Below are 25,303 nucleotides of genomic sequence, written 5' to 3' on the forward strand. Positions count from 1 at the left end.
CAAGAGCTTTGGGTCACATCAGGCAATGTCCAATGAGTTGTTGTGTATTAACCGAGGGCATGAGAATGCCTTCAACCGCTCGGCTGGCTCGCCGATTTTGTCGGGCCAGAATTTGCAGCAAAGGAATAAACGCGAAGGCGAGCAGGGTCTGAGCTAGCTGCATGGAAACACCTGCAGATTCCATTGGCTCGGCACATTTCGGAATTGTGATGATGCCCTCCAATGGGCGAGCTGTAGCTCACCAGAGCTTTGCACAGTCAGCAAGAATTAGGAATCCGAACTTGTTGCCCAGCTATTGCTGCATGTTAACATAGAGATTTTGCCCGGAACTAACAATATCGTATCTGTCTTGGTATAACACATCTCTGTCCTGTGAGAAGAAACTATCGACGAGTGTTCCGCTTTGCTCTTTTTTTGGGTATCGCCAAGAAGCGTTGAGATGCTGCCCGGTTCAGATGAGCAAGTTTTCGAGTCGCAGAATTGCAATACTCGTGAATCCGTAGATCGGCGATGACTTGCCGGGCGGGAATGGCCTCGTTCGATAATTTTTCTAGGGCGAGGTGGATGACACTCCCGGCGGGCGGCGGCTCGGTGCTGGTCGGGATGTGCCGTCAATTATTTTCTCACCTCCGAGCCATCAGCTAACCCAGCTAACGCAGCGACGTCATGCTAATCAATACAAAACCAGTGAAGAAAAAAATCATTCGCGGGTACCTTGCCGGAAATAATGGGCTATTAGCCTGCAGCTTATTGCCCATTGCAGTTTCAGCATTTGATTTGCATCGTGTGTTGCTCTCATATGCTCACGCTTCTCGTTATCTCTTGACAGAGGCCATCACGACAATATCTTTGACCACTCCTCTACCTTCATGTGCTGTATGGTTCGTAAAAAAAAGTCGGCTATTGCAATTCTGAATGCGATTCTGTCCTGGGCATTGAATGAACGTGTCATTCTGCCTTTTTTCCGTATGTGAGTTCGGCGGTTCGCGATAGCTTGTGGCAACGGTTGTCGGCTACGGCACGGCTAGCCATCAAATCACATCGCAGCGCGCTTTGCCTCATCAGCCTCTTGTCTAAGGAAATGCTTCAACAGCTTTGGACTCACGAGTCATTTGGCAAACAGGTTTTTGTCCTTGGAGGGTTACATCTCAGCTCTCACCAATCGTCTTACATACTGGTACTGGTGGTGGGGGAAGAAGTCCGGAGCTGCCGATTCCATATTCCAGAATTTTCATTCCGGTACACCAAAGTACAAGCAACAGCGGCAACAATCACTTACTTATAGAGCCTATGAACCGATTGTGTAAATTCGTTCTATTCCGTCTGCGGATTTTTTGCGTTTACTGGCTCATACATCTCTTTTTTGCGTTAAACTTCGGGACAAATGCTGCTGGACGAAGTCATCTCCAAATGACTGCAAGTGTGTAGTAGCGTCTTGGGTCCAAACACACACGTACGCTTGTGATATAAGTCAAACTGATAAAAGAGATAACATTCCCTCATCTTGCTTTCATTGTTTGACACTATTGAAACAATGAAATGAGGTGAGAGACCCAGACGCAGATATTCAGGAACGAGTGTCCTTTTAAGCATAAAATGGGTGGCTGTGCCACAAAGTCAAACCGTTGCCACCGGCATCACAACGTATGCTCATCGGGTTCACACTCCAAGAGGACATGATTACTATCTGACCGATACAGCATTTTAACTCCGCGTATTTATTTGCCACGATCGCAGAGAGCGTATAACGTCATATGACCCCTGATGCAATAACAGTCTACCCGAAAGTAAGTGCTCTCAGCACGTCGCAATTACCATTATACTGCGCCATACATCTTTATTTCTATGTTCTCGTGGTATCAGCGGAGATTGCAGATGAGATTTGCGATAATAGCCCGATGATTGCGATTTTAGTAAAAGTTTATCTATATGAATAATAATAAAAATATGAACCCAATCATATTCCTTACTGCATAATAGTCTAAGCGTGGCCGCTTTCCTTGCCTCTCACCACATCAAGCGGTAGAGATTGTGCCCATGATAGGAGTCGACAACATGTGCTGAAATTCGGCTCCGCGGCTCGGCCGCTTATGTTATATTTCTGAAGATAGTGGTGTCTCTCCCTATTCGACGGCTCTGCTCTGAAGCCTATTCTGAAAGGACGGAATGCTATTCTCCACGGGCGGCCCCATGGCTCCGGTCCGCGGCGGAGATAGTAACTCCGACTGGATCACCTCAAACGGTGGCATCAATCTCAACATTGAGTGCCAAATTGACGAAATCCGCAATCTGACTCCTGCTCCTTCGCATGAGAATCTCGCCAATCCACCCCTGATGCTACCTATAGAGATATCTCCGTATGATCAGTCACAGAGACATTCGTTGAATCGGCATCGTTCACAAAGTCCGATGATTTCGTAGGAGATTCGCCGTCCTGATACGTGGTATCAAGGCTAGTAGTTGCAAGTATGCAATGACACCCAGTACGGAATTTACATGCGTCACTGAAACACAAGCAAGGGAAGTCATTATATTTCGATCAGAATCCGATGATGTTATTGGCGCGCGGCTAATACTCCGCTATTGGTGGATGCTCCCTATTCCCATACGAATTCATGTAGAAAGGCACTGGCAAACGTACAGCAGGACAATTGATAGCTCCACAACAAGAAAGGAGAGCGGAGAGCGGAGAGCGGAGTATAGGTTAGAGGAATACGAAGTACGGAGCATATCTTAGAGGAATACGGAGTACTGTATGCACGGGGCTTCTATCCTTTACCTACCTCATTGATAGGAGAATCCGTGGGCCAACGAACGAGGTCGCGAAAGATTCCCCTTTTGAGCCAAGGCGTCTGGTAGCTGCTGATCTCACGCTCCACTCCAATTGGACGCCCCGCCTATTGAACTTAGATTGACAATACGCAGTCACGCATCTTGGCATATTGTCCGGTAGCATCTGAAACGCTTCAATTAGTGTATTTAGCCAATACAATATAGAATTATAGCTAAAGAGACATATACAATGGTTTGTTAGCTTTATTGATGTTGTACAATCTCCCTAGGAAACTCGAGAACTTCTCTCACAGATTATAAGCTTCCCAATTGACCTATTCAACCAAAGCCAGTACATTAACGATGGAGACGCATTCATGCATGCATCACTCCCTTCTTTAAACGGATCTTCGATCATATCCGATACTTCCGCTTAATAAACATTTGTCCATCTCAGGAGAAGCATTATGGTAAAGGCTCTCAATATCGGTTCATATTGTGTTAGGCCACTGCTATCAAAGATTTATCTATATAAACTATGCAGTACAGACATGTTTTTGTTGCTTAGGTCCTCCAGCGACAAGAGCAGCAATATCATACAGGGATATACTTCTGTTGAGTTGTCACGTGGAGCTGTGTGGCCACTCTCCTTGTTGTTTCCCCCTCTTTCATAGATCAGTATAGCAGAACACAGAGAGTTTTGCACCTTCAGCTTGTCAGCTTGTCAACTTCCAATAACCAGCACTCGGAGCAACTTTCAAATGGCTGTGACTAATTTCAAGGTCATCATTGTTGGCGGTGGTAAGAAGATTTAGCTGCAATATATTGTGCTGTGTTCAAGTTTATAGACTAACTCTTTCAAATAGGTCCAGTAGGACTGACGGCCGCGCACGCTCTGCACAAAGCAGGCATAGATTTCACCGTTCTCGAGCGCAGCAATGAAATCGCTATGGATGTTGGTGCTAGCATCGCTCTGGGATCTGCCACTCTGCGAGTCCTTCATCAGCTTGGCTTGCTGGATCAACTGTGGGACCTCGGCGGAGAGATAGCTTTCCAAAAGAAATTCACCATAGATGGCTACAATTTCAAGAGCGGCGACTGGTTATATGGTATGAAGAAAAGGTCAGTCTTATATTACAAGATATCTTCATTATAAGTATTGAGATACATTCTAACGCAATACCTTCAGCCACGGCCTCCGCCCTGTTGCTTTCCATCGAGCAGAGCTTGTTCAGTCTCTTTACGATCAACTTCCCGAGGAAGTCAAACCCAATATTTTGACAAGGAAGAAGGTTTCGGACATCCAATCGGGAGAGAAAAAAGCCAAAGTTGTCTGCGACGATGGAAGCATATATGAAGGAGACTTGGTCCTTGGCGCCGATGGCGTGCATAGCCAAACTCGCAAGATTATGAGAAAACTCGCTCTGGAAGCAGACCCCAATGTCAATTGGGACCCTGAAGCCCCTTTTACGGCGACTTATAGATGCATGTGGGCGAGTTTTAAGAGACCAACAGCCGTGGGAGACGCAGCTGAAACTCAGCACAAGGATTCTTCTATCATGTATTTGGTGGGCAAGGAGCGTGGCTGGATATTCCTTTATGAAAAGCTACCACAGCCCACCAAAGAACGCACGTCATATACCTCTGAAGATGTTGAAGCAATGGGCAACCGATTTGCCGAGTATCCCATTTGGGACAACCTCAAAGTGAAAGATGTGTTCCCCGATCGGATGACGGGCGGCATGTCGGATCTCCAAGAAGGCATCTGCAACAACTGGGGTTGGGGTCGTATCGTGCTTGCGGGAGATGCCATCCATAAGGTATGCCCTAATGCCGGCCTGGGCTATCAAACCGGAGTCCAAGATGTGGTATCGCTGGTCAACATTTTGAGACAGTTGGTCGTTCCTTCGGAGCCCTCAATGGGCCTCAGTGTCTCTGCCCTGGAAGCCGTGTACAAGAGCTACCAAAGTCAACGATGGGATCCTCTGTCTCATGATGCACTTATATCTGGGCACGTTACACGCATACATGCCTGGGCTAATGTGTGGTACTACTTGTTGGGTCGTATCGTGCTGGTACCACACTTTATGGATTATCTCATGAATGACTGGTTGCAAGCACCGGCCACGAGCAAAGCGCTAGCTTTCAACTTTTTAGATGCCGAAGAACCATTTGAAGGACAAGTTCCCTGGGTGCACCCGCTAAAGAATATTTATTAATTGGCATGATTCCATGCCGTGTTGAAAAGAGTGGCGGGGTGAGAGAGGATTAAAAGGTGTATCTTCATTTCTGCAGCGATGGTGTGTCGCTCGCTAGTGCTGACACTCGCCATACTTATGTATACTAGATAGAATTTATAGATCGGAATTCCAATTTAATTTGGAACTCTTCATCGAAGTTCTGAGCTATCATCAACAAGCGGATATCGCCACGCTTAATAATGAAGCTGCCGAATTAACCGCTCCGTTGGTTGAACTTAAGAATTTTTTCAATTGGGATAGAAGAGTTATCAACCTTGAGGAAATGTGGCTCCATGAAACCGAGGTAAAGGCGTAAGACGTGGCTAGCTAAGCCACTAGGATAAACTGACTCGGAATCAACTTACACACAACGATGGATTCAATTCCGAAGCATGTCCGTCATCAAATTGCAGAGTAGCAATGCTACCACGGCATTTCACACCAGCTGCTTTATTCCATGTACTGTCAATGCTAAAATCAACGTTGTGAGACAATCCTCACACCCTTACTCTTTGGGAAATGATTCCGCATTGCTCATTTTGCTCTTTAAAGAGCATAAAGTTTGTTCTACTTAACGCCACGACGTGTTGTCTGTGGATGATGGATTTAGTAACGACAGTTAATAAGCGTGACGTCTTCCTATGCCACTCTCAAGGATAAAGTACTTTAACTTGAAGCACTTTTAAAACGACTAAGAAAGAGAAAGGACATCCTGGGCAAGCTCAGTTAATGTGACGTCCCGACCCGATACTTATAAAGTATAGGGTAAGTTCCCAAGGTAATAAGCCAAGGTCAATTGGTTTATGTTAGCAGAGAGGACAGGAAGTAGCTTTAAGCAGATGTAATCACAAAGCAAGTAAGATGTAATAAAGATTCAGTCTGTATTTAATCTTGATGCTTTGTTAACGACTGTCTATTTAAGTTATCTAAAGAGCGTAGAGAATCGAATCTTATATATCCAGTCGTTCCTGGTGGCTTACTCTTAGGATCGTGAGCCCAAGTGTGGGATCACCATCTCATGAGTGATCCGTCTAGGGTGGCTCACAATGAGCTCGTCGCTCCTGCGCTAATTGGTCCTTCGGGTGAAGTGTTCTTCCGTGGTACATTCCCAATGTACCTTGTCTTGGGTCAGGCTGTAACAGTTAACTAGTTGAGATGGCGAATAATGCTAATAATGAATATTGTAATTCTAAGATCAGGCATAGTGGGTGCAGTTCAAAATGAAGCTCTCACTCAACTTTGAGGTGGATATAGCGTTAATGAGTTTTCCAAAATCTCGTCTCTTTCATGTGGTTCCTTTATTTCCATGGCTGCAAGCTCTCAGGCAATACGAATCCGAGCTTGCCATCTACGGCTGAAGTGTGGAATATTATGAAGAGAGATTCCATAGATCTCTTTCACACTAAGCGAAACCTAATCCAGCACTTTTCGGACTTCCCTGTCAAAACTCCACATGACGAAAGGCGTCTCGGTTTCTCTAGCCAATCTCAGGCAGGTGATGAATTGTTTCCTAACCTTTGGTGTGATTTTCGTCATTTAGATCTCTTTCCTCGGAAAGAATCCTATGGGAAAACTGAGAAGGTTGAGGAAATAGATGGAGATTTAGGAAAGTGGGGAGATAGAGATCAGGGTAAGGATGGAGAGTATGGAAAGATCTCTGTACTTTATTCAGTACGCCTGTGCCAAGTCCACCACGCCCGGCTTATAAGCATGCAAGAAGATATGGATTCAGCATCGTACAGCCTACTTCATCAACATTATGGCGTAGTAAGTCATTACCAATCATACTAGGTACTCTAGATTGATCCTTCAGCCATCGACTTTGAGTTTGGCTTAAGCACACGTGTCCAATTATCACCAATGTCTCACTCGCTGGTACATGGTAAAATGCAATAGTTCCAAAGATCTGTCAACAGTGTCATACGCATCTTTGGCTGACCAAGATGTACGCGCGCGCTTTCAGTAACAATGGCAACTTTTCGAGTTCTCAGCTTGCGCCAGGCGGTATAGCATTTATGCCGACCCGGGAAAATTACTACATTGCGGCCATCATCAGCACAAGGAGATTAATTATCTGCACGTTTATTCAGCGGGCGGGCTTTACGCTACAGAGCTTCTTCCCGCTGCCCTGCTTCTATTGTAGGTATTTGGAAGAGCTCTAGTCCCAAGCCTCTCGTCTGATGGTGTCATTAATAATGAGACGTGGCCAATCACGACCGCAACGACTAATCATAAAAGGCCCTAAAATAGTCTCAAATAGTAATCAAAAGTTGCCTCTAATTAGTAATTTCAGCAAAAAAGCCGCGGCTCATCGTCGTTGGCGCCAAATTCTTCTGCTGTGGAATGCTTCCAAAGTGGAACCCCCCTTGCTTCTACGGCCTTATGCGGCCAATCATCTCAAAGGTTACATCATCAGGGCAAATAGTTCCTAGGACGTTGCGGTGTTTCGGTGTTTGGGATAAGACCGCAGAGAGCGTTTGCGCCGTTATCGTTCTCGTTCAACACCACGCAGCCGGGGCGCATGGGTGTCGCCGAAGAGAAGGAAGATTCTTGCCGCGATTAGAAATGCGAAATCCATGAGAAGTTTTGTAATGGTAGAAAATGGAATATTCGGAGTCTGTAGAAACTGCTGTAGCAGAATGGAGATATAAGGATGGCACCGGCCAGTCTTCAAGAGCCTCCTATCTCTATCTTCAGACTCAATTCAGCAATCAATACAACAGCAAAGCTACAAACAACTCAGTAATAAACTGAAAACCCATTAATCAAACAATTACTTTCAACAAAAATCTATTACAACCCAACATCAACATGGCTGGCGATCTCGTTCTTGTAAGTCCACCCCATGCAGCTTCCCCCATCAAGCCATCTCCTACTAACACTGTTATCCGCCTTTCAGCTCACCGGTGCCACTGGCATGATTGGCTTCAAGACCCTTGTCGAAGTCGTCAAAGCTGGCTACAAGGTCCGCGTCGCCGTCCGAAACCAGGCTGGTTATGATCGTATTACCGGCCTCAAGCCTCTTGCCCCTTATGTCTCACAGCTAGAGAGCATCATTGTGCCCGAAATCACTATTCCCGGTGCTTATGATGAGGCTGTCAAGGGCGTGAAATATGTCGTTCACATCGCTTCTCCTCTGGCTCTTCCAGTTGAGGGCGAGGAGGCCTACCAGACTCAGATCATCCAGCCCGCCATCCAGGGCACAGTTGGCATCCTTGAGTCTGCGAACAAGGTGTCAGGCATCGAGAAGATTGTCATCACAGCCTCTGTCTTGTCTGTTGCCTCCATTGTGGCCATGGCTACAGGAACCAAGGTCAATGGTATGTCGTATCCAACCCCACAAGCCCAACTGGACTTGTATTAACCACTTCTCCAGAGGAGACTCGCGCCACCAGCACCGAGGGCCCCTTTGCCTCAAGCATGTTCGCCTATGAAGCCTCCAAGGCCCTTGCTTTCCAGGCCACCGAGAAGTTCATCGCCGAAAAGAAGCCCGCCTTCGACGTCATCAACATCCTCCCCGTCTTCGTCGTTGGTCGCGATGACACCGTCACTGATGTTTCCAACATCGCCAAGGGCACTAATGGCTTGTTGATGGGCCCTCTCCTTGGCCATGCTCGCGACCAGCCGCTCCTTGGCGTTGCTGTCCACGTCGACGATGTTGCCAAGATGCACGTGCTTGCTTTGAAGCCTTCTCTCAAGGGCAACCACGACTTCCTTGCCTGCGCACAGCCAAATGAAGTGGTCGACTGGGCAGACTCCTTCGAGATTGTCAAGAAGCGCTTCCCTGAGGCTTACGCTAATGGAGCCTTCAAGTTCGAGTCTATTCCTCGACCTGTCTCAGTCCCGGCATATGTCGACTCAACAAAGGCCGAGAAGGCTCTGGGCTTCAAGTTCAAGTCATTTGAGGAGTTGACTGTCTCCGTTGTGGAGCACTATTTCGAGCTCATTGGCAGCAAGTAAACGTCTATCACACGATGCAACTATGAGATCATCATAAAGGGGATATAGATGGAATGTTTTTGGAGCATATTTGATCAATCTAATATGCTTAGATTAGATTAGCGATGAATTTAATTGATCTTATTTACAATGAGTTATTTGTACTATGCAGACGGCGTCCTAATTAATTCAGTGTGGCGAGAAAGCAGATGTAAACAGTATACAGTCAGTCTCATGTTCTACCAAAATGAGACACTCAAGACGGCAATTGTTAGTAACATTGCGCTATTCGATGTTCCCATCATTGCTATCCAACAGTAAATACAAAATCGTAAAACGCGTGCTTATGTACAGTATCATCATGATTCGGCTATATACATTCCCAGATGACTTTTATGACTCCCTTTTCCATTTTTTCATACTCTCCTGTCGTCCCTTATAAACACGCCACACGGAATAAACGCTTCAGGAAACAAGTGGCTTAACAAAAGCAGCTGCTGTATCCGCGTCTTCGGCATACGTCAAATGAGGCAGCAAGATGAAATCTCCGCCCTGGCAAATGTTGTCTCCGTCGTGGCAGACAACGAGAACCTTTGAAGCGTCGTAATTGGCAACAGGTCTGCCATTGTATGGGTCACCAAAGAGAACCACGGCGCTGACTTTCGCCATTGTCGCAGCATCTAGGTTGCTTGCTGCGTTGTGTACGACCATGCTACCTTGAGAGTAGCCACCGAGCACGAGCTTGGTGTTGGGGCAGCTGCTGATGACGGATTTGATCTGGTTGGCCCTATTGTTATTGTTAGCAAACGACCGGGATTGAGATCATCTGAGAGGGGGAGAAACTGATGGGCGATGTGCCACTCACATGTCAATTCCTGGCTGCACCGATCCCGACAAAAAGCCCTGGACGCTTGCAGGATACGGAACTCCCTTGACGCCGACTCTTTTGTTTGGGAGTGCGGTTTCGAGCGAATTGAAGAACCAGGGCCCAACGAGGACTCCGACGTTTCCAGGATCGCAAGTACCTCGAGCGAACAAGACAGTCACATCACCACAGGCATCGTTTTCTGTGTTGGAGATGTCAAAGAGGTCGGCAGCAACATCCTCAGCATCTCCGATCAGACCACAAGCTGCTGAGACGGTATCTCCAATGGGCATAATCTCTGCCAGCTCAGTGAGGAACTCGTTGATAGTGGGCCAGTCTCGCCGAGTAGAGGACTGGAGAACGGGCTTTGGGTATGCAAAGGCATGGCCTGCCAAGAGGGCTGTGAAAAGGGAAAGGGACCGCATCTTGTACGCCGGTAGAAAAGAGATGATACAACGTTAGGAGGCTAGAATTCACTCGTTCCCAGGGCGCCAGAGGATGATTGAGGCGAAATGGAGTCGTCCGAGTATCACTTTATATACTTCTCGTCTCCACCCTGGCTGAGTGCTTCCACATGAAGCACATGCTTTCTCCACGATGTATAAACTCATTTCCGAGCACATGTACATACAAGCGTATCAATAGATCTGATAGCCCCAAGCTCAGACTCGATTGACGAGTAGAAACTCGGGCTCTGTCACCCTCTTTGGATAATGCAGTCTCGATAGTGCAAGGAGAACCTTCCAGATCTGGGATGGAGGTTCTTTTTTGCACAATGCGGCGCTTCGCTGCTCCGCCAGTAAGACGGCACCAATGCGGGACCGGAGACGATGCGTGACTATGTGGACGGGGAATTAAATCTGGGGTTAACAAGAGCTGCGTTGTCGTACGATTTGTCGGTTCGGAGGATCATGAAGCTACGCAAACGGTGAGAGATCAGTTAACCCTAACCTCACATGCACCCCGAGATGAACCTTTGACAATACTACCATGGCATCAAAGTAAAACCCAGTACCAACTATGTGAATATTTTAAGCTATGCTGACAGCTCGGGAACGAGACGATCTCTGCTTTACCCTTGCATATTTTGTTTGTTCTGTGCGTCTTACATGCGAGGATCCAAGATCGACGCCCGTTTGGCTTTGCAAGGGTTGGTTGGCACACAGACGCACACACTTGACATCTCCGAACAGCCTATCGCAAAGCAGCATCGCGTTCCCCTCATTGTCTCCAAAACAAGTGCAAAGTCTCTCGGTATCACAAGCCAAATTATAAAACGGCATTGGAGGAGAAGCCGACAGCTTTGCGCCTAGACGGCACTTGCGAGCCGTCAACACCCACAGAGGTGGCTGTGACAACGGCCCAGTCGGGAATATACGAAATATCCCGCCTTGGCTTTCTCTGGGCAAAGAGTAAAAAGGGTTTAGAAGAGTCTCGAGTTTGCGGGCTCGACGGAGAGTTGCACGGCCTCATTGTGGCTCCTCGCCTTGATTCATGCAGCTTCAAACAGGCAGCACTCATACCGAGAACTTTTCAGCATCGCTACAGAGACGAGAGGGGACTAGACACTCAAGGAAAACAAACCGCTTTCTCATGCATCCCGCATTTCTTCTTCCCCAGGCTCCGCTAATACCCCGCAAACCAGACGGGTCATCCCAAGAGACAAGCATCCGCTTGATACCCAGATGGGAAACGGCCCGGCAGATCGGCCACTGAGAAAGTCATGAGACTCGTGGGGTTTATTGTTGTGATGCGCCCTGTCTGGCGGCTAAAGCATTCGCTCGTTATGCTCACCGATTCATCGAAACTATCTCGGTACCTGACAATCCTTTGGGCGACTCAAGATGATTCATGGCATGTGATTTGCGCTTTTTTGATCCTTTATTGCTTAGAGGAGCGAATGAGAGGCTTTGGAGCCTCCGGAAGCGATGCATATTGTCTCCTCTCTTACGGTTTCCTTATTTTGAACATGGACTCTCCAGCCGCAATCGGTCTTTGTGCCCTATTTGGCAAGCCGTGCTACTTGGCCGCGTCATAAGTCCCAATTAAGTCACTTGTCATTGTAAAGATCGAGCATTGCTTCGAGACGGAGAAAAGTACTATGCGCTTTTAATTGATACGCTTCAAAATGATACTCTCTTGTGATTAGTGTGACAGGTTGTGGGCCAAAGGTCAAGGTCCTTTCCAACAGCAGTGTACTCGGCGGGGAGATTTATATACAATGCTATATTATGAGTGTATACTTTTTCTGTATGGTGTACGTAGAACATAATTCATCATTCGCATAATCATCGTCAATCTTAATTTTTTTTTTTTTTTTTTCGGAAATCCCCTTTTTAACATGATCCGGGACCAAAGCCACAGACAACCAAGATGCCTCCTACAAGCCGTCCTACAAGCCGTCCTACAAGCCGTCCCCGTTGAGTAAAACATGGGTATAAAGTAATTAATATTCGATAAATGGACGAAACCAGGCCGCTTCCCCCCTCTTATTTATCGACGACGTAAAGTATTCTTCCGCTTAGTTATCAAAATGCTTGTAACTGGATCGCGCATCCGTCGCAAGCGTGGTCGTCGATAACTCCACGAGAAAAGTCGGTCGTTGTGTTTCTCCCCGAGAAGAAGTGCCTCCAACCCTGGAAGCTCTGTTGTCGTTACTCTGCTCATCGCCAGCGGATAATATCTTGGGGAACATGCGCTGGAGAATCAGGCGAACGGTCGGTAAGCAAGTGCAGATGATCCCAATGTTGACCTCCATTGTCGACCACCAAGCGACATTCCATTGATCCCAGGTTGGATTGATGAGTTCAGCGAAGAATATGACCGATTTGAGGCGGAGAAGCGATATAATGCTCACGCTAAAGGCAAATCAGTTACACTGCTCAAAACAGTTCCGGGATGCACGTCGAAGTCGATGCAGAAATAACCTACAAGGTTCCTAGAATGAACATGACAACGACTCCAATCTTCTTCTTCCAGTGGAGATTCAACCTTTTGATTTGGATCAAGGGCAGTATGATCATCCACACGTCTACCGCCAAACCTAATCCTGCATTTGCCCAAGCGAATGCGTTCAAGTCGAAACATCTTCCCTTGGGTGGGTAATCGTAGTATTGCGCCCAATAATAATCGAGCGGTACGCATTGAGTCATGGCGGTAATGACAAAAACGACTCCAAAAACGATATTAAAAATGGCCGTTCCGATTAAGAGACGCCGAATGTTCGGCCCTGGGAAGACGTAGAGGTAGAAGAGCGATAAGCTGAGCTTCACCAACGACATTTGAACGAGATAGAAGACTTCCCCGATGAAAAAGAACTTTGCAAAGAGGGGAAGCTCGGGCGCTGGTAAAGTCCAAATGTCTTTTCCTATGCCATGGCCGACGAGACCGACCTGGTTAATAACGATTGCAGGGACGGAAATGACAATGGCGGCAAAGATGACCCAATCATCTGGTCCGATTTGTCCATTGTCGCTAAGATATCGTTTGAATAATAAGCGGACAATAACGAGAAGAATGGTGACAACACCAGAGGCGATATTCATTGAAGTGTACTGTCCCGATTCGTCTCTATAAGGCCGGCCACAGGCTGTTTGCGTGAGATTCATTGTCTCTACAATTCACAATACACGTCAGTATCATATCGCCATCCAAGCTTGTATCACGTACTCAAGGCTTCCGACATCATGCAATGCGCCCTGACGCATATTGTCCCGGCGTCAAAATACTCTTCATCGTCACACATGCATGGCAGGTCGCCGAAAGTACATGATGTGTTGTGGATAAGCGATGTCAAACAGTTGAGCTAAAATCGCCGAAATCAGTCAACTTCTTGAACACGATCATTGTCCTTCTTCCTGTGTCACCTACAGCGCAAGATGGGATCTGTGGGATTAAGTGGTCGAAGTCCTCCGATGACATCGTTTCATGACCGCTCAAGAATCTGGGTTCTTTTTGAAGTCCATGGCCGTAGACGAATGGCACTGCCATCAAAAACCTCAAAAAATTCCCTGACTTCATTTTCGATTCCGATCTGTGATGTGAGAGTTTTGCGTCGAGGGTGCGGCTTGACCAGACTTTTTAGTCTTTCCGGTTTGAACATCGAGTGAACATATTGCTTTCAACCGTTATTGTCTCATTCTGAACAACTTTCCCCCTAAAAGAAAAATTAAAAGGAAATAGAATTTGGGAGACGGGCTTCCGTAGAACGATAAAGAGTGTATTAAGGTGTGAGAAACCCTGAATCCCTACGACAAGGCCTCGGTAGACCACCCAGCTTAAACTAGCATCGAGAAATCCGGGATGGGATATGAGTACTCCGTACGGCGCAGGGATGCGCAAGCTCTTGCCTACGATATGTTCAGACTGCCGATAGAAACAGATTTGCCCGTAATTGTACAAAGCAACAAACAAACCGAATCCCACCTGCTGTACTCGCCAGGATCAACGACATGGGCACCCCCCTGACTGAAGACCAGACATCCCAGTTGCCTGTGCGCCAAGGCGTGTAAGACAAACGCTGTGCCTTGACAAGCTCAGGCCTACTTTAAAACTGGCACTCGAACCAGTTGCAGTGTTGGTGCAGAAGCAAACGCGCCGTGCCCTGCATGTCAAGCCGAGCGAGTTTCCAGAGACGAGGCACTTTGTACATCTCTCAAGTGGGGGTTACTGTACCGCATCGCAGGCGGAATGTTAGAGTTGACAAATGAGGTGATCTGGAGTCGCAGATGGTGTCATTCAGAGGTCGAGCCGCATGGAATGTTCCGTAAGAGAGAAGTCCAACCCAACAGCACTTATTGTACCAGTCTCAAGCCTGCCATTCTCACATACACCGAAGCAAGCATTCGCTAGTATAAGAATCATTTGTCATTTTCAGGCGTCTCCATAGCACTCGTATACAATACTAGGTAGGTAGGTACATGGAGTAATACCGACTCGGCCGGGTGAGCGATGTAACTCTAATTCCAGTCCGTATTTAGCTCCCGATCTCCTACAATGGTGTCAAACCAAACCAGAGGGTTTCCGATAGCCTTAGTGCTCTCATTCACAGACGATCATCAATTGCGTATACAGCACTGGCATTTTCCTACTGCAAAGCCGTTGTTGTTTGCTGTCCCAGCTCCATACCACATCAATCTTCCCAATGATATCGAGAAACCTCCCACATGTGTGTGGGGGTCAAGTCAAAAGCAGTAATGCGTGTGAACCAAATCGAGCAGACATGCCCGTAGCAACTCAATGCAGGCTGGATTATTCGCCTCCGATGATACCCTGCATGTCCATTTCCATGTCCTGTGTGCGTGTAGATGTTTCTTCGACTCACCTCCGCTTACGAATTCTTCCGTCACATCATCATCATGAGATTCGCCGCAAAGATGGCGATCGTCTCGACACACCCAGCGCACTGATCAACCGAGCCCAACACGTGGGAGCCACCAGTGCAAAAGCACATGCAACACACGGTCCTTTGTTGCTCGCCACATGAGCTGCCGCCAAGAGAATCACGAAAAGCGGCGTTTGGCCAATGAAACGCGATTAGAAGCAACTGCAACGCCAACGCAGGGACCGCGAGATAAACATGTGCATACAAGGGGAGAATACGACGACCATTCTAGAGGAGTTTAGTGTGGTGGATATGTGCGGATTGTCTGTTTCTGTACGTTGATCATTTCACGATCCCTCTTTTTTTGTTTGCAAACCCCTTGAGAGCGATCCTCTCGGGCCGAGGTTTCCGTATTAACTATGGATAGAATCTGCTTCGTAACTCATATGACTAGCATGGTGAACTTTGTGAGATAGCCCTGGGTTGATTTTGCGGCGTTTTGGCACCGTGATACACACATTCTCCTTGCTTAATCCGCCGAATGTGCTCCATATCATCACCACGTGGTGTTGCTTATCCACGACTTCAGCTGAGATAAACCAAGATAAACCAAGACAAAAATTCGACTTGACATCACATCTTCATCCTGTGCCTAGATTCTGGCTAGAAATGCAATAAGCCGCAGCCATGCGGGCTCCAGACCAAGATCGCGGCTCGTCTTACAGGCATCGTCTTCATGTCGCAGCTGCACCGCATGCATCTTCAGCTTCGTCCATGAAAAGGCCATTTCTCGGAACGGAAAGAAAATCCGTTTACATGTAAATCATAAATCTCACGGACATCCCGTCACTAATCTCAATCCATCAAGAGTCAAAATCCTACCGAAATATCCACGACCCATCCACACAACTTCCAAAACAAAAAGTGCCGTGCATCTGCCAACCCCCCTGCGTTTGCAACTTTCCAAGACATTTCGCCATATATCTCTCATCCATGCTTTTTCCCCCATCTCGGCTTATCCTCCCTCTATGAGAAATTCACCGTCTCCACTTGAGCCCGCCATATCCTAGTTTGCCCTGCCCTTCATCCTGCCGCTCCTGGACAAAGCAGTCAGCAGGAAGACCATCCGCGGCAGAAGCTATTACTTATTGCGTAAATGGGGCCGCTTACGGCGTACAAAATGCCGAGAGAGAGTTGCCCAATGCTGCAGTTCTAGACGCTGAGACTTACTAACATACATATACGAAGTACGAGCACATATCGATATATAGGAACTATTTGAACCATCGCCTCTTAGGAGGATCGAAGAACCGTACATTTAGACAAACCTATATGCAAGCTACAGGCTCTATCAGATTAACAAAAACTACGGCTAGGAAATGAAATGAAAACAAGGGCCACCCGCTGTCACTCTTTGTCCCATCAAACCACGTTACACACGCGGCTATGTTGCACTTCCATGTAAATCTGCAATGCAACGCCATACACTGCAGAACATCACTACATCTCATCAACATGCATGTATCCAGTCATAAAATATCGATCCATAAATACTCCAGGGCACTTAATAACCCAGGTCTTTATATCACCGATGATGAGAGCAAATGGCCAAATACACACACATTCATGCAAAGGCGGCACACCTCGGTGAGACATACAGCTTCGTCATAAAACATTAACATTACAATCTCGCCTTTCGCCGCCATTTCTTTGAGGGCGAACAGTTCCCTATAATAAGCACGCTGATACTGACATGCATCACACTCTCACGCCTTTTCCTTCTTCCTCACAAGCCCTGCGCCCAGCACAATGACCGTAGGAGCGTCCACATCGCCGCCATCGTGGACATCATCCCCTTGTTCTTTCTTAGGTTTTTTCCTGACCAGCCCACCGCTCAGCACATTGACACCACTGCCATTAGCCGTCTCGTCCTGTGATGCCTCCGTCACCGTGTCTGCCCTTTTCCTCTTAACAAGCCCAGACAGGTTATTGACTGGTGCAACTCCTAGGTCTGGCTTGTCTCCAGCAGCCGCGGCAAGCTCCCGTGTCCCTGTAACGTCAAATCCCCACCGGCTTCCCAGGCCAACTTCGCTTAGCCAGCGACGCGTGCTCCCTGTGGCTTTTTCCAAGGTGGCAAAGTCCAAGCGCAGAAGAAGCTCGTGGATTCGCTTATAGTCGGCTTCATCCACGATCCTCTCGCCTCGACCTTGGGGTGGCCAGTGATAATACGCAGTCGATACGGGCTGGTCTAAAAGGTAGTTGCGCTGCTTGGTCTTGATACGTGGCTGGCGAGGCTTGATGGGGCCTCGGAGCTTGCTCTTGGTCTTTGCCGACTTTTTCTTCTTGGACTTTTTGTCTTCATTGTCAGAGTCACGTTTTGGTTTAGTTGGAGTAGTGTCACTCTGATCTGCCTTGAGCGGGAAGAGTCTCCTAGGCGTGGTTGTCGGTGTGATATTGGACACCATTCTCTGCTTCCTGGGCGTCTCGGGAGTGACACCCAACGCACTGGTCACGACTGAGGCACTAGATACCGATACAGTGTCACTACCATCTGGCTTTGGCTCGTCCTCCAAGTCATCAAACACGACCCACATGAACCCCGTCATCCTACCGCTCGAACACTCTTGTCGGAAGGCCATCATCTCCCAAAACATGTCAAGAGTCTTGACTGATTTCCAGCTCCCCGTAGTTTTCATCGCCTTGGTCTTTGTAATCTCGTCATCCAGCTCGTCGCGAAATCGTGATTTAGGGTCGTCCGGGAACCGGGGGATGAGGCATCGTGGTGGCACCCAGTCAAACTCTCGGTAATAATGCGAAATGCGCTCAAGCGGGTGGCTCAACGACCAGCAAGATGCAGCACCGGCACGGCGCGGGATGAAGGCACGAGTCTCGTAGGCATCAAGGCCAGGAACAAGCAAATGTCCCTTGGCGTTTCGCCATGTTGAAAGATTACCAGTGGGAGGAGACTCGACAATGGGGTCAAGCACCCGGCACCACCACTTGACGAGGCCACGGTCGTCCAAAACATGCTTTCCGGGGTATTCGATGCTTCCGGGGAACAGATACTGGTCTTGCGCGCGTGCAAAGAGGCTGACTACGAACTGCACGTCTTTGCGCCTCCGTTTGTCGACCAAGTAGCGTATGAAGGTCGCGCAGACTTCTCGAATAGGGCTGGGAGCACCCTTTGGCAGCTTTAATTTGTTCAGAAACCCAGTAGAGTCAGCCTTGGATACAAACAAGGTGGTGGATCGAGCCGTAGTGTATATGAAGATCTCGATGCCGAGTACGAGGACTCGCTTCCGCTGTGTCGGTTGCTCTGCTGTGTTTTCACTCTCTGGAGCATTCTCTAACGTGTCTGGAACATCAATTGAAACGCTGAGGAAGTGCTTCTCGCAATATGTTCGTTCGGGTCGTTCGCCAGGAGGTGCAGAGTAGAGCGCGTCAACCTTGGTGGGAGGCGTCGAAACATGATGGATGCCGAATTTGTAGCCTCTGGGAAGCACTGCAGCAAGGCGGCCGCGTAGGCTAGTGTCCTGAGAGTCTGCAGACGCCATCTAGAATCAAATCAGACGGATACCGTCGCTCAATAGGCCCGAGATTTGTGAGGAGGGAGAGGGAGAGGAGAGTAAGCCGCAAAGCAAAGCAAAAGACATTGGATGGACCAAGGTTTGGCGCCTCCCTTGAACCCTTGGAAGTCGCGACGAGCTCGGTGCGCGCAGAGTGAATGCAGTAGCTCCGCCTGTTGTTACAGCTGAGTTAGCGCACTGGGTCCACTGAAGCCTGGGGGGCCACATGCCGTAAATGGAGACCCAGCGGACGGCAATAGCGAACAATAGGGCTGATTTCGTACATGAAGCTAAACGGCGGCGGAACCGATCAATCAGGAACCAGCTGCGTCGATCACATATGCGAAATGGAGGCAGCAAATCGAATAGTTGATAATGCGATACAATATGGGTTTATATGGGCTTTTTCTATTTTCCCTCTTTTGCTTTCGCTCATTTGTTTGAGCAAGAACATGAGTGAGAGAATTATAAGGTTGTCATTCATTGACATATTTAAGCTTAGTACTATCTATAACAAAATCAAATGCTACCCATCACCTGTAAAGCGCTACAAATATTACTTGCATAATTAACCATTCTTACCAAAAAGAATGGCTACTGGACTCAAAAACAAAGAATAGGATTTTTAGGACTATTGAAAGAACTCGATTTAATTGCTGTTGAATTTGATCAAACAGCACAAACATCTAGGGTAAGGTGCATGCTACATACTGACCTAAGGTAATAACCTGTGGCTTTGATGACGCCCGCCACCACTCAATCGATAAACCGCGATAAGATAAGATGTCAAAATGCCACCAAACACGTGACCTTGGAAAATGCTCCAGGTCTGTCGATAGAGGCCTTCAACACCATGAGCAGCATCGCAAACCACAATTGAATCCACAACCATGGCTCTCCAGTCCTGTCGCCCGAGCCTGGCCCGCTGCCGACATGCCGCTCGTGCCTTCTCCCCCTGCGTGCGCGCGTACGCGACCGAATCCGCGCCGTCAACGCCAGAGACCTTCAAGGTCCCCGCCACAACACCCAGCACAAATACGAAGCCGCGATGGAGCCAGACGCCCGAGGGCATGAAGGCGCCGCTGCAGCTGGACTTTGCGAAGAGCGCCAAGAACAAGATCTGGGCGGTGAACAACGACCCCACGCGGCTGGACGAGGTGTATAACCGCTTGCTGGGACCCGGGGGCAGCAAGATGCTGCCAGAGGAGCTCAAGTGGCTGGCCGTGACGCATAAGAGCTTCGACCAAGGGAGGAGAGGGTTCAATGACCGATTGGCATTGCTAGGTGCGTTGGCGCATCATTCTGTGGCACATACTGTATCATGATGAGCTAACTCTGGTGCTGTATTGCAGGACGGTTGACGATGGTAATGGAAGCAACAAAGGAGATTGTGAGCAAGGAGCCCCTCGCCGGCTCAATACTCCCCGACCAATTCGACAGAACGCCATTGGAGGATGATCAGCTACTGTCGGTGGACAACCTCAACGTCATGGGACCCCGAGACATGATTGGCAAGGACAAGCTCTATCAGCTGGCTAACAACGTGGGCCTGCTGGACGTGGTACGGTGGAAGCCTCGATTGGTATGTGCCCCTTACTCTGTCAGACTTTGAGGACATCATGGTATCGCCTTCAAAACGAATGGGAGAGAGAGCTAACTCGGTGACAGCCCCGACGACTCGAGGCCTCTGGTGTGGAAGTTGTGCTGAACTCGGCACTTATGGCCATCGTTGGCGCAATCACACTGCAGCACGGATCGGCCGTGGCAGCACAGGTGGTGAGGGAGAGAATATTGGCACAGGTGCCCAAGGACGACTGAAAAATATAGACCAGGGCGGAGAGGGGGGAAACATGTATGACCAAAAAAATTGGACGGCGGCGGCGGCGTTGTGTAATCATACCTTGTACTATTTATGAGGAGACGAAGCTGAACGTGTTTTGAATCTAGAGGCATGAAATGAAAGGACCTGGCTCGGCTTGGTTTATCGTCATGGCGAAAGCATGTAACATAAGAATTTGTGCTTTTTTGGACTTGCGGTTTGGGTAGTGAGATTTGTATAAAACTCTTTCACCTGTCGCTTACGATTCATGGCTGCGAGATCTTGTATTCAAACCAAAAAGAAAATTCATTCGGGGTATCTCAATTAGAGCATCTGTACAATCCTTTTGCCTAGCTACATTATCTCACTCCCAACACATCTCATCCCAACAAGGGCCTCTCCTCTGCTAAAGTATCCTCGTCCTCGTCAATAGACTGGCTGGTAAAGCCATTCTTAACCAGTTTCTCGCGAAACAGCCACCCCACAACAGTTCCTGCACCAGGCCCAGCAATGACCGAGACTGCAATCATGCTCAGCGGCACCCTCCATCCCGCCTCGACAAAGACCCAATACAGGACGGTCCAAGCAATAAACTGAATGTCGATTTCGATGAAGCTAACCGTCAACTTGGTCATCTTCTTGCGGTCGTCCCCCTGAGCAAGGTTCCAGATGACAAAGACGTGCGCAGCGATGGACAGCACAATGGGCAAAGCGTAGACAAGAGCCACACACTGCCAGTGAGACTCGTGGTGGATACTGGTTGGGCTGACACGGCGGATGCTCTCGACAAGGTGACGCACGCCCTGGCGGATGATAGAGACGTAGAGGGGGAAGAAGAGCCAGACGCCAATGGTAGCCGGAGAGTTGAAGACTAGCATGAGAATCGAGGGCAAGAAATAGCCAGCAGCAACGGCAATAGGGATCGCCACGGCCTCGGAATCTGGCACCGTGCGGCCCTCCTCACTGATATCTTCAAGCTCAGCCGCGGCCACGGTCGAGTCTTCACCACCGGTTCCCTGGCTGTGCTTCTCCGCGAGCACCAGCGCCTTGGCCCGGTGCAGAAACGCCGGTACAATCACCAGCTGCCAGACCATGGCGCCTCCAAGCAAGTTGAACAATAGCCACCACAGCGTAGGCTTCGCAATCAGCGAATTAGGCTTGTTGCAGCGCCTGGCCGACTCCACGGTGCATACAGTCGCCAGCGCGCCAACATACGACAGAATCACGGCCATGACGGCCTTGGATCGCAGCGAGTCCAGCGCGCACTGGAAGAAGCTGACGAGGAAGCAGCTCGGCGTGCCGATGAGCGGGATGTGGCTGAGGCCGGGGATGCGGGCGCGGGAGTGGCATTGCGACCACAGCAAAGCGATGTCGACGTCGGAATGGGCAAAGAGAGCGACAAAGGTGCCGACGGAGAGGATGACGGGGATGACGAGGAGCGACTTGAAGGACGCGAACTGGATGGGCGGCGCAAGCCACCTGGACGTGGTGAAGCCGTGTGAAGGCATGTTTCTCCTTTCTCCCTTTCCTCTTTTCTTTACAGTGACTCTGTATCTGCAAGCCAGAGAAAACGGAGTTAAGAAGAGAAGATTAATGCGCCGGCATGGTTCCTGGCGAAGAAGAAAAAGTGAAGAAAAGAACAAGGATGAGGTCGGTCGTGAGATGAGAGGGAGGCTAGAGTGAGACATGCACTAAAAGGTGCTAACACGAACGGGAAGCTGCCTGAGAGCTGAAAGCTCGTAAGAGTTCTAGCAGCTAAATGGCGAGACTCAGCGTAGCATTGCTGGCTGATAGCGGTAGTTGGTGCTGTGGCGCAGCGCTTGGGGGGACCAGTGGCACCACACCTACCAATTTGATGGGCACGTGGGAGACAGATCTGATGACCGGGTCTGTTGATGCATGGACATGGAATCGGAATAGCATTTATTAGTCTAGTTAGTAGTTTTGAGGTGAAGGTGAGTAAATGATGCAGGAGTTGAGTATTACCTAGTACTTAAGTAGATGGGGATTATATATTGTTGCTTTGCAATATATACATTATAGAAAGCTGCAGCACAGCAGATATATGCGACTTATACTCGGTACTCCGTACTTGAGCCTCATTCACACCCTACGGCCCCGAGCAAGATCCGAGGCTGACACGCAACCTTCATCGCAAGGGCATTGTTTCAAGTTCATCAAATGACACGACGTCGAAGGAGCCCTCGGCCACCACAGCTCAAGCAGATCGCCAAAATCCACTTACCGATAGCAACGACGCAACGAAGCAAAGCACCCTGCCCGATGACGAAAACAAGAAACTTGGCCCCAAGCGGTCCGCCAACGTGCGTTACACCACCGTCACCGACTACGCTACCGATGTATGCAAAGACTATAAAATCACTGGCTTCTGCGGCTTCGGTGATGGGTGTCGCTACGCTCACGACAGGGCCAACATGAAGCAGGGCTGGCAACTCGACCGGGAGTGGGAAACCATCACCAAAGGAAGACGGAACATTGGTGGAACAGTGGTTGCAGCCGCTAACCGGTCGACGGTCGACGAAGAAAATGCCAGTGAAGATGATGAATCGCCGAGCATGGACATTCCTCGTACATGCGGGCTCTGCGACGGCGAGTACAAATCGCCCGTCTCGACAAAATGCGGCCATGTCTTCTGTGAGGAATGCGCCCTCAAAAGGTATAGAAAAGATCCAACGTGCGGCACCTGTGGGAGCGCAACCAATGGCGTATTCAATTCGGCGTCTAGATTAGTCAAGAGGCTTGCGACAAAAGATGGTTGAAACATGCCGTCGTAGAAATTACATGTAACATTGATACCATAACTACCTAGCTGCAGAGCTGTACATAATCACACAAATCTAATAAAGAACATCCACCATTTCAGTAACATCCAATGCCGCTCACATCATCCAGGAGTAACAGCGGCTGTTCAACAGCTATATTTCCACTATTCATCTACTCGGGATGGCCCCTCGTAAATAAATGGTGGGGATCAACATTTGTATGTGTGTGCCCCTCATCCTCGGCCGTAAAAGTGAATAATAAATCTCGATTCTACCAAACACAATCGTGTAAAAACAGCACAAGTATCCAAATCATCCATCCACTCCCGAATCACAAATACAAAAATGGCCGCCCCTCCTCCCCCAACTGTCTACGATCCCGCCTCCCCCTCCGAATCCGCCCCTCCACTCCCCTCCGCTCCGTCCTCCGTCCTCGGCCCCTCTTCCGTCCTCCAGCCGCCGCTCTCCCGCCGCGGCTCCGGCCCAGGCATCGTCCTCGTCCTCCCGAGCCCCAGCACCATCCCGCCACTCGGCCCCGACGCAGAAAAGCCGCTCGACCCGGAGCCGCTGCTCAAATGGGCCGAGGAGGGCTTCGCCGTCGTCGCCATCACGCTTCCTGAACCTGAGATGGAACTCACTGGTGATGACGCTTCCGCCTCCGACGTCGTAAACTTGATCCGGGACGCTGTGGATGCGCTGCGGAAACATGAAAGCGTCGACACCAAAGATAAGTTCGCTCTTGTCATATATGAGGAAGCTGTTGTTAGCTCGCTGCTCCTCGACGCGGACCGCCTGCAACAACATGGAATCGCCGGCATCGTCACCTTTTCTCACGCCGCTCCTGAAATCACCACATCAATCCCGCTGCTCGCTCACACCAGCACAGCCTCAAATCCCAACATCAACAGCAGCGATGTGCAAAAGTCTAATGTGACGGTGAACTTTTATTCTGAAACAACGCCTCACTTCATCTTCCCCTCGGCCGCGGCTTACAACAACGCTGCTGCTACCCTGTCTCACACGCGCAGCCTGGTCTTCTTACGAAAACACCTAGGCGGGCCGAATTTTGATCTCGAAGCTATCTGGGAGGAACACTGCTATTGGGAATTCGAGGCGCGAAGCGTTGCCAAAACCATGGCCACCATGGTGGTGAGTTTCATTCAATCTCCAACAACTTTGCTATCTGTCACCAGTCTCTTACCCATGGGTGTAGGCGGAGCCATATGTCAATCATATCCCCACAGTGAGTTTATTCATCAAAATAATACACGAATACAGCTTCAAGTAGGGACAACTAACCTCTACCTCCTTATGACATGCATAGATGACGGGAGGCATCGGTCGTGAGAAACTAACCGCCTTTTACCGTGACCACTTCATCTTCTGGTAACTAAAATCCACACTCATCATGCCATCAAACAACCTATTTCTAACACCTCCGGACTCCAGCAACCCCCCAGACACGCATCTCAAGACCGTCTCCCGCACCATCGGCCCAGACCGCATCATCGGTAAGATCCCCCCCTCTCATCCCCCCCTCAAATCCCCCAGACTAACAAGCACGCAAAACCAAATAGACGAATTCATCTTTTGCTGCACTCACACACGACAAATCCCCTTCCTCGTCCCCGGCATCCCCGTGACGAACAAGCCCCTTGCCATCCCCATGGTCGGCGTCATCAACATCCGCGGCGACAGGCTTTACCACGAGCACATCTGGTGGGACCAAGGAACAGTGCTACGCCAGCTGGGTATTCTACCGACACATTTGCCATATGAGGGCGGCCTCGTCAAGCTCCCTGTCGCGGGGGTCGAGACTGCGCGGTTGCTGCTGGATGAGCGAGATGGGACAAGCAATGAGATGATTCAAGAGGCCGTTCTATCTGCTAATAACAGCAAAGATGAGAATGAAAGCGGAAAATAACAAAGAGTCAATTGATCTCGTTTATCTAAATGTGGCGACCTCTTCTTGTACAAACGCCGTCGTGTTCAAATG

The 25,303-nt window shown here is 49.0% G+C and overlaps 10 protein-coding genes across 10 annotated transcripts; 5 read left to right on the forward strand and 5 right to left on the reverse strand.

Annotated features, from left to right (window-relative positions):
• Positions 1-3,533: 3,533 nt before the first annotated feature.
• On the forward strand, positions 3,534-4,991 carry M431DRAFT_548162 (hypothetical protein; the record flags this gene model as incomplete). The annotated part of the gene is made up of 3 exons (XM_024921259.1): positions 3,534-3,573; positions 3,639-3,881; positions 4,036-4,991. 3 exons carry the CDS (start codon positions 3,534-3,536, stop codon positions 4,989-4,991), a joined length of 1,239 nt encoding a protein of 412 aa, XP_024777421.1.
• A 2,772-nt stretch (positions 4,992-7,763) lies between these two features.
• On the forward strand, positions 7,764-8,990 carry M431DRAFT_109465 (hypothetical protein). Its single transcript, XM_024911713.1, has 3 exons — positions 7,764-7,844; positions 7,912-8,332; positions 8,389-8,990. Exons 1-3 carry the CDS (start codon positions 7,824-7,826, stop codon positions 8,970-8,972), a joined length of 1,026 nt encoding a protein of 341 aa, XP_024777422.1. The 5' UTR covers positions 7,764-7,823; the 3' UTR covers positions 8,973-8,990.
• Positions 8,991-9,193: 203 nt separating this feature from the next.
• M431DRAFT_109468 (carbohydrate esterase family 5 protein) lies at positions 9,194-10,540 on the reverse strand. Its single transcript, XM_024911714.1, has 2 exons — positions 9,817-10,540; positions 9,194-9,738 (listed from the first exon to the last, which is right to left on the reverse strand). Exons 1-2 carry the CDS (start codon positions 10,239-10,241, stop codon positions 9,417-9,419), a joined length of 747 nt encoding a protein of 248 aa, XP_024777423.1. The 5' UTR covers positions 10,242-10,540; the 3' UTR covers positions 9,194-9,416.
• Positions 10,541-12,097: 1,557 nt separating this feature from the next.
• Positions 12,098-13,429, reverse strand: M431DRAFT_505314 (hypothetical protein). The gene is made up of 2 exons (XM_024918615.1): positions 12,748-13,429; positions 12,098-12,674 (listed from the first exon to the last, which is right to left on the reverse strand). Exons 1-2 carry the CDS (start codon positions 13,422-13,424, stop codon positions 12,338-12,340), a joined length of 1,014 nt encoding a protein of 337 aa, XP_024777424.1. The 5' UTR covers positions 13,425-13,429; the 3' UTR covers positions 12,098-12,337.
• A 55-nt stretch (positions 13,430-13,484) lies between these two features.
• On the reverse strand, positions 13,485-14,288 carry M431DRAFT_505316 (hypothetical protein). The gene has a single exon (XM_024918616.1). The coding sequence runs from the start codon at positions 13,834-13,836 to the stop codon at positions 13,609-13,611; it is 228 nt and encodes a 75-aa protein (XP_024777425.1). The 5' UTR covers positions 13,837-14,288; the 3' UTR covers positions 13,485-13,608.
• Positions 14,289-16,441: 2,153 nt separating this feature from the next.
• M431DRAFT_109473 (hypothetical protein) lies at positions 16,442-18,693 on the reverse strand (the record flags this gene model as incomplete). The annotated part of the gene is made up of 2 exons (XM_024911715.1): positions 16,442-17,495; positions 17,541-18,693. The coding sequence occupies 2 exons, from the start codon at positions 18,691-18,693 to the stop codon at positions 16,906-16,908; spliced, it is 1,743 nt and encodes a 580-aa protein (XP_024777426.1). The 3' UTR covers positions 16,442-16,905.
• An 855-nt stretch (positions 18,694-19,548) lies between these two features.
• On the forward strand, positions 19,549-20,839 carry M431DRAFT_505318 (hypothetical protein). The gene is made up of 3 exons (XM_024918617.1): positions 19,549-19,989; positions 20,058-20,287; positions 20,374-20,839. Exons 1-3 carry the CDS (start codon positions 19,596-19,598, stop codon positions 20,521-20,523), a joined length of 774 nt encoding a protein of 257 aa, XP_024777427.1. The 5' UTR covers positions 19,549-19,595; the 3' UTR covers positions 20,524-20,839.
• A 33-nt stretch (positions 20,840-20,872) lies between these two features.
• M431DRAFT_505319 (hypothetical protein) lies at positions 20,873-22,214 on the reverse strand. Its single transcript, XM_024918618.1, has one exon. It carries the CDS (start codon positions 22,030-22,032, stop codon positions 20,905-20,907), a length of 1,128 nt encoding a protein of 375 aa, XP_024777428.1. The 5' UTR covers positions 22,033-22,214; the 3' UTR covers positions 20,873-20,904.
• Positions 22,128-23,304, forward strand: M431DRAFT_2820 (hypothetical protein; the record flags this gene model as incomplete). Its single annotated transcript, XM_024914021.1, has 2 exons — positions 22,128-22,151; positions 22,684-23,304. 2 exons carry the CDS (start codon positions 22,128-22,130, stop codon positions 23,302-23,304), a joined length of 645 nt encoding a protein of 214 aa, XP_024777429.1.
• Positions 23,305-23,652: 348 nt separating this feature from the next.
• M431DRAFT_479319 (hypothetical protein) lies at positions 23,653-25,231 on the forward strand (the record flags this gene model as incomplete). Its single annotated transcript, XM_024915756.1, has 5 exons — positions 23,653-24,456; positions 24,521-24,550; positions 24,632-24,693; positions 24,757-24,818; positions 24,885-25,231. 5 exons carry the CDS (start codon positions 23,653-23,655, stop codon positions 25,229-25,231), a joined length of 1,305 nt encoding a protein of 434 aa, XP_024777430.1.
• Positions 25,232-25,303: the final 72 nt, after the last annotated feature.

This window comes from Trichoderma harzianum, assembly GCF_003025095.1.
Source record: "Trichoderma harzianum CBS 226.95 unplaced genomic scaffold M431scaffold_3, whole genome shotgun sequence".
NCBI lineage: Eukaryota > Fungi > Ascomycota > Sordariomycetes > Hypocreales > Hypocreaceae > Trichoderma > Trichoderma harzianum.

What these genes read in the sequence shown, in the direction of transcription:
- M431DRAFT_505314 (XM_024918615.1), bottom strand. Translation starts at nt 13,424, where the DNA reads ATGAATCTCACGCAAACAGCCTGTGGCCGGCCTTATAGAGACGAATCG. An exon ending in ATGTTCATTCTAGGAACCTT is followed by an intron (nt 12,675 to 12,747) that starts GTAGGTTATTTC and finishes ATTTGCCTTTAG; the next exon opens with CGTGAGCATTATATCGCTTC.
- M431DRAFT_505318 (XM_024918617.1), top strand. Translation starts at nt 19,596, where the DNA reads ATGGCTCTCCAGTCCTGTCGCCCGAGCCTGGCCCGCTGCCGACATGCC. An exon ending in TGACCGATTGGCATTGCTAG is followed by an intron (nt 19,990 to 20,057) that starts GTGCGTTGGCGC and finishes GCTGTATTGCAG; the next exon opens with GACGGTTGACGATGGTAATG. An exon ending in TACGGTGGAAGCCTCGATTG is followed by an intron (nt 20,288 to 20,373) that starts GTATGTGCCCCT and finishes ACTCGGTGACAG; the next exon opens with CCCCGACGACTCGAGGCCTC.
- M431DRAFT_109465 (XM_024911713.1), top strand. Translation starts at nt 7,824, where the DNA reads ATGGCTGGCGATCTCGTTCTT. An exon ending in TGGCTGGCGATCTCGTTCTT is followed by an intron (nt 7,845 to 7,911) that starts GTAAGTCCACCC and finishes TCCGCCTTTCAG; the next exon opens with CTCACCGGTGCCACTGGCAT. An exon ending in TACAGGAACCAAGGTCAATG is followed by an intron (nt 8,333 to 8,388) that starts GTATGTCGTATC and finishes CCACTTCTCCAG; the next exon opens with AGGAGACTCGCGCCACCAGC.
- M431DRAFT_109468 (XM_024911714.1), bottom strand. Translation starts at nt 10,241, where the DNA reads ATGCGGTCCCTTTCCCTTTTCACAGCCCTCTTGGCAGGCCATGCCTTT. An exon ending in GTGCAGCCAGGAATTGACAT is followed by an intron (nt 9,739 to 9,816) that starts GTGAGTGGCACA and finishes CAATAACAATAG; the next exon opens with GGCCAACCAGATCAAATCCG.
- M431DRAFT_505316 (XM_024918616.1), bottom strand. Translation starts at nt 13,836, where the DNA reads ATGAAGTCAGGGAATTTTTTGAGGTTTTTGATGGCAGTGCCATTCGTC.
- M431DRAFT_505319 (XM_024918618.1), bottom strand. Translation starts at nt 22,032, where the DNA reads ATGCCTTCACACGGCTTCACCACGTCCAGGTGGCTTGCGCCGCCCATC.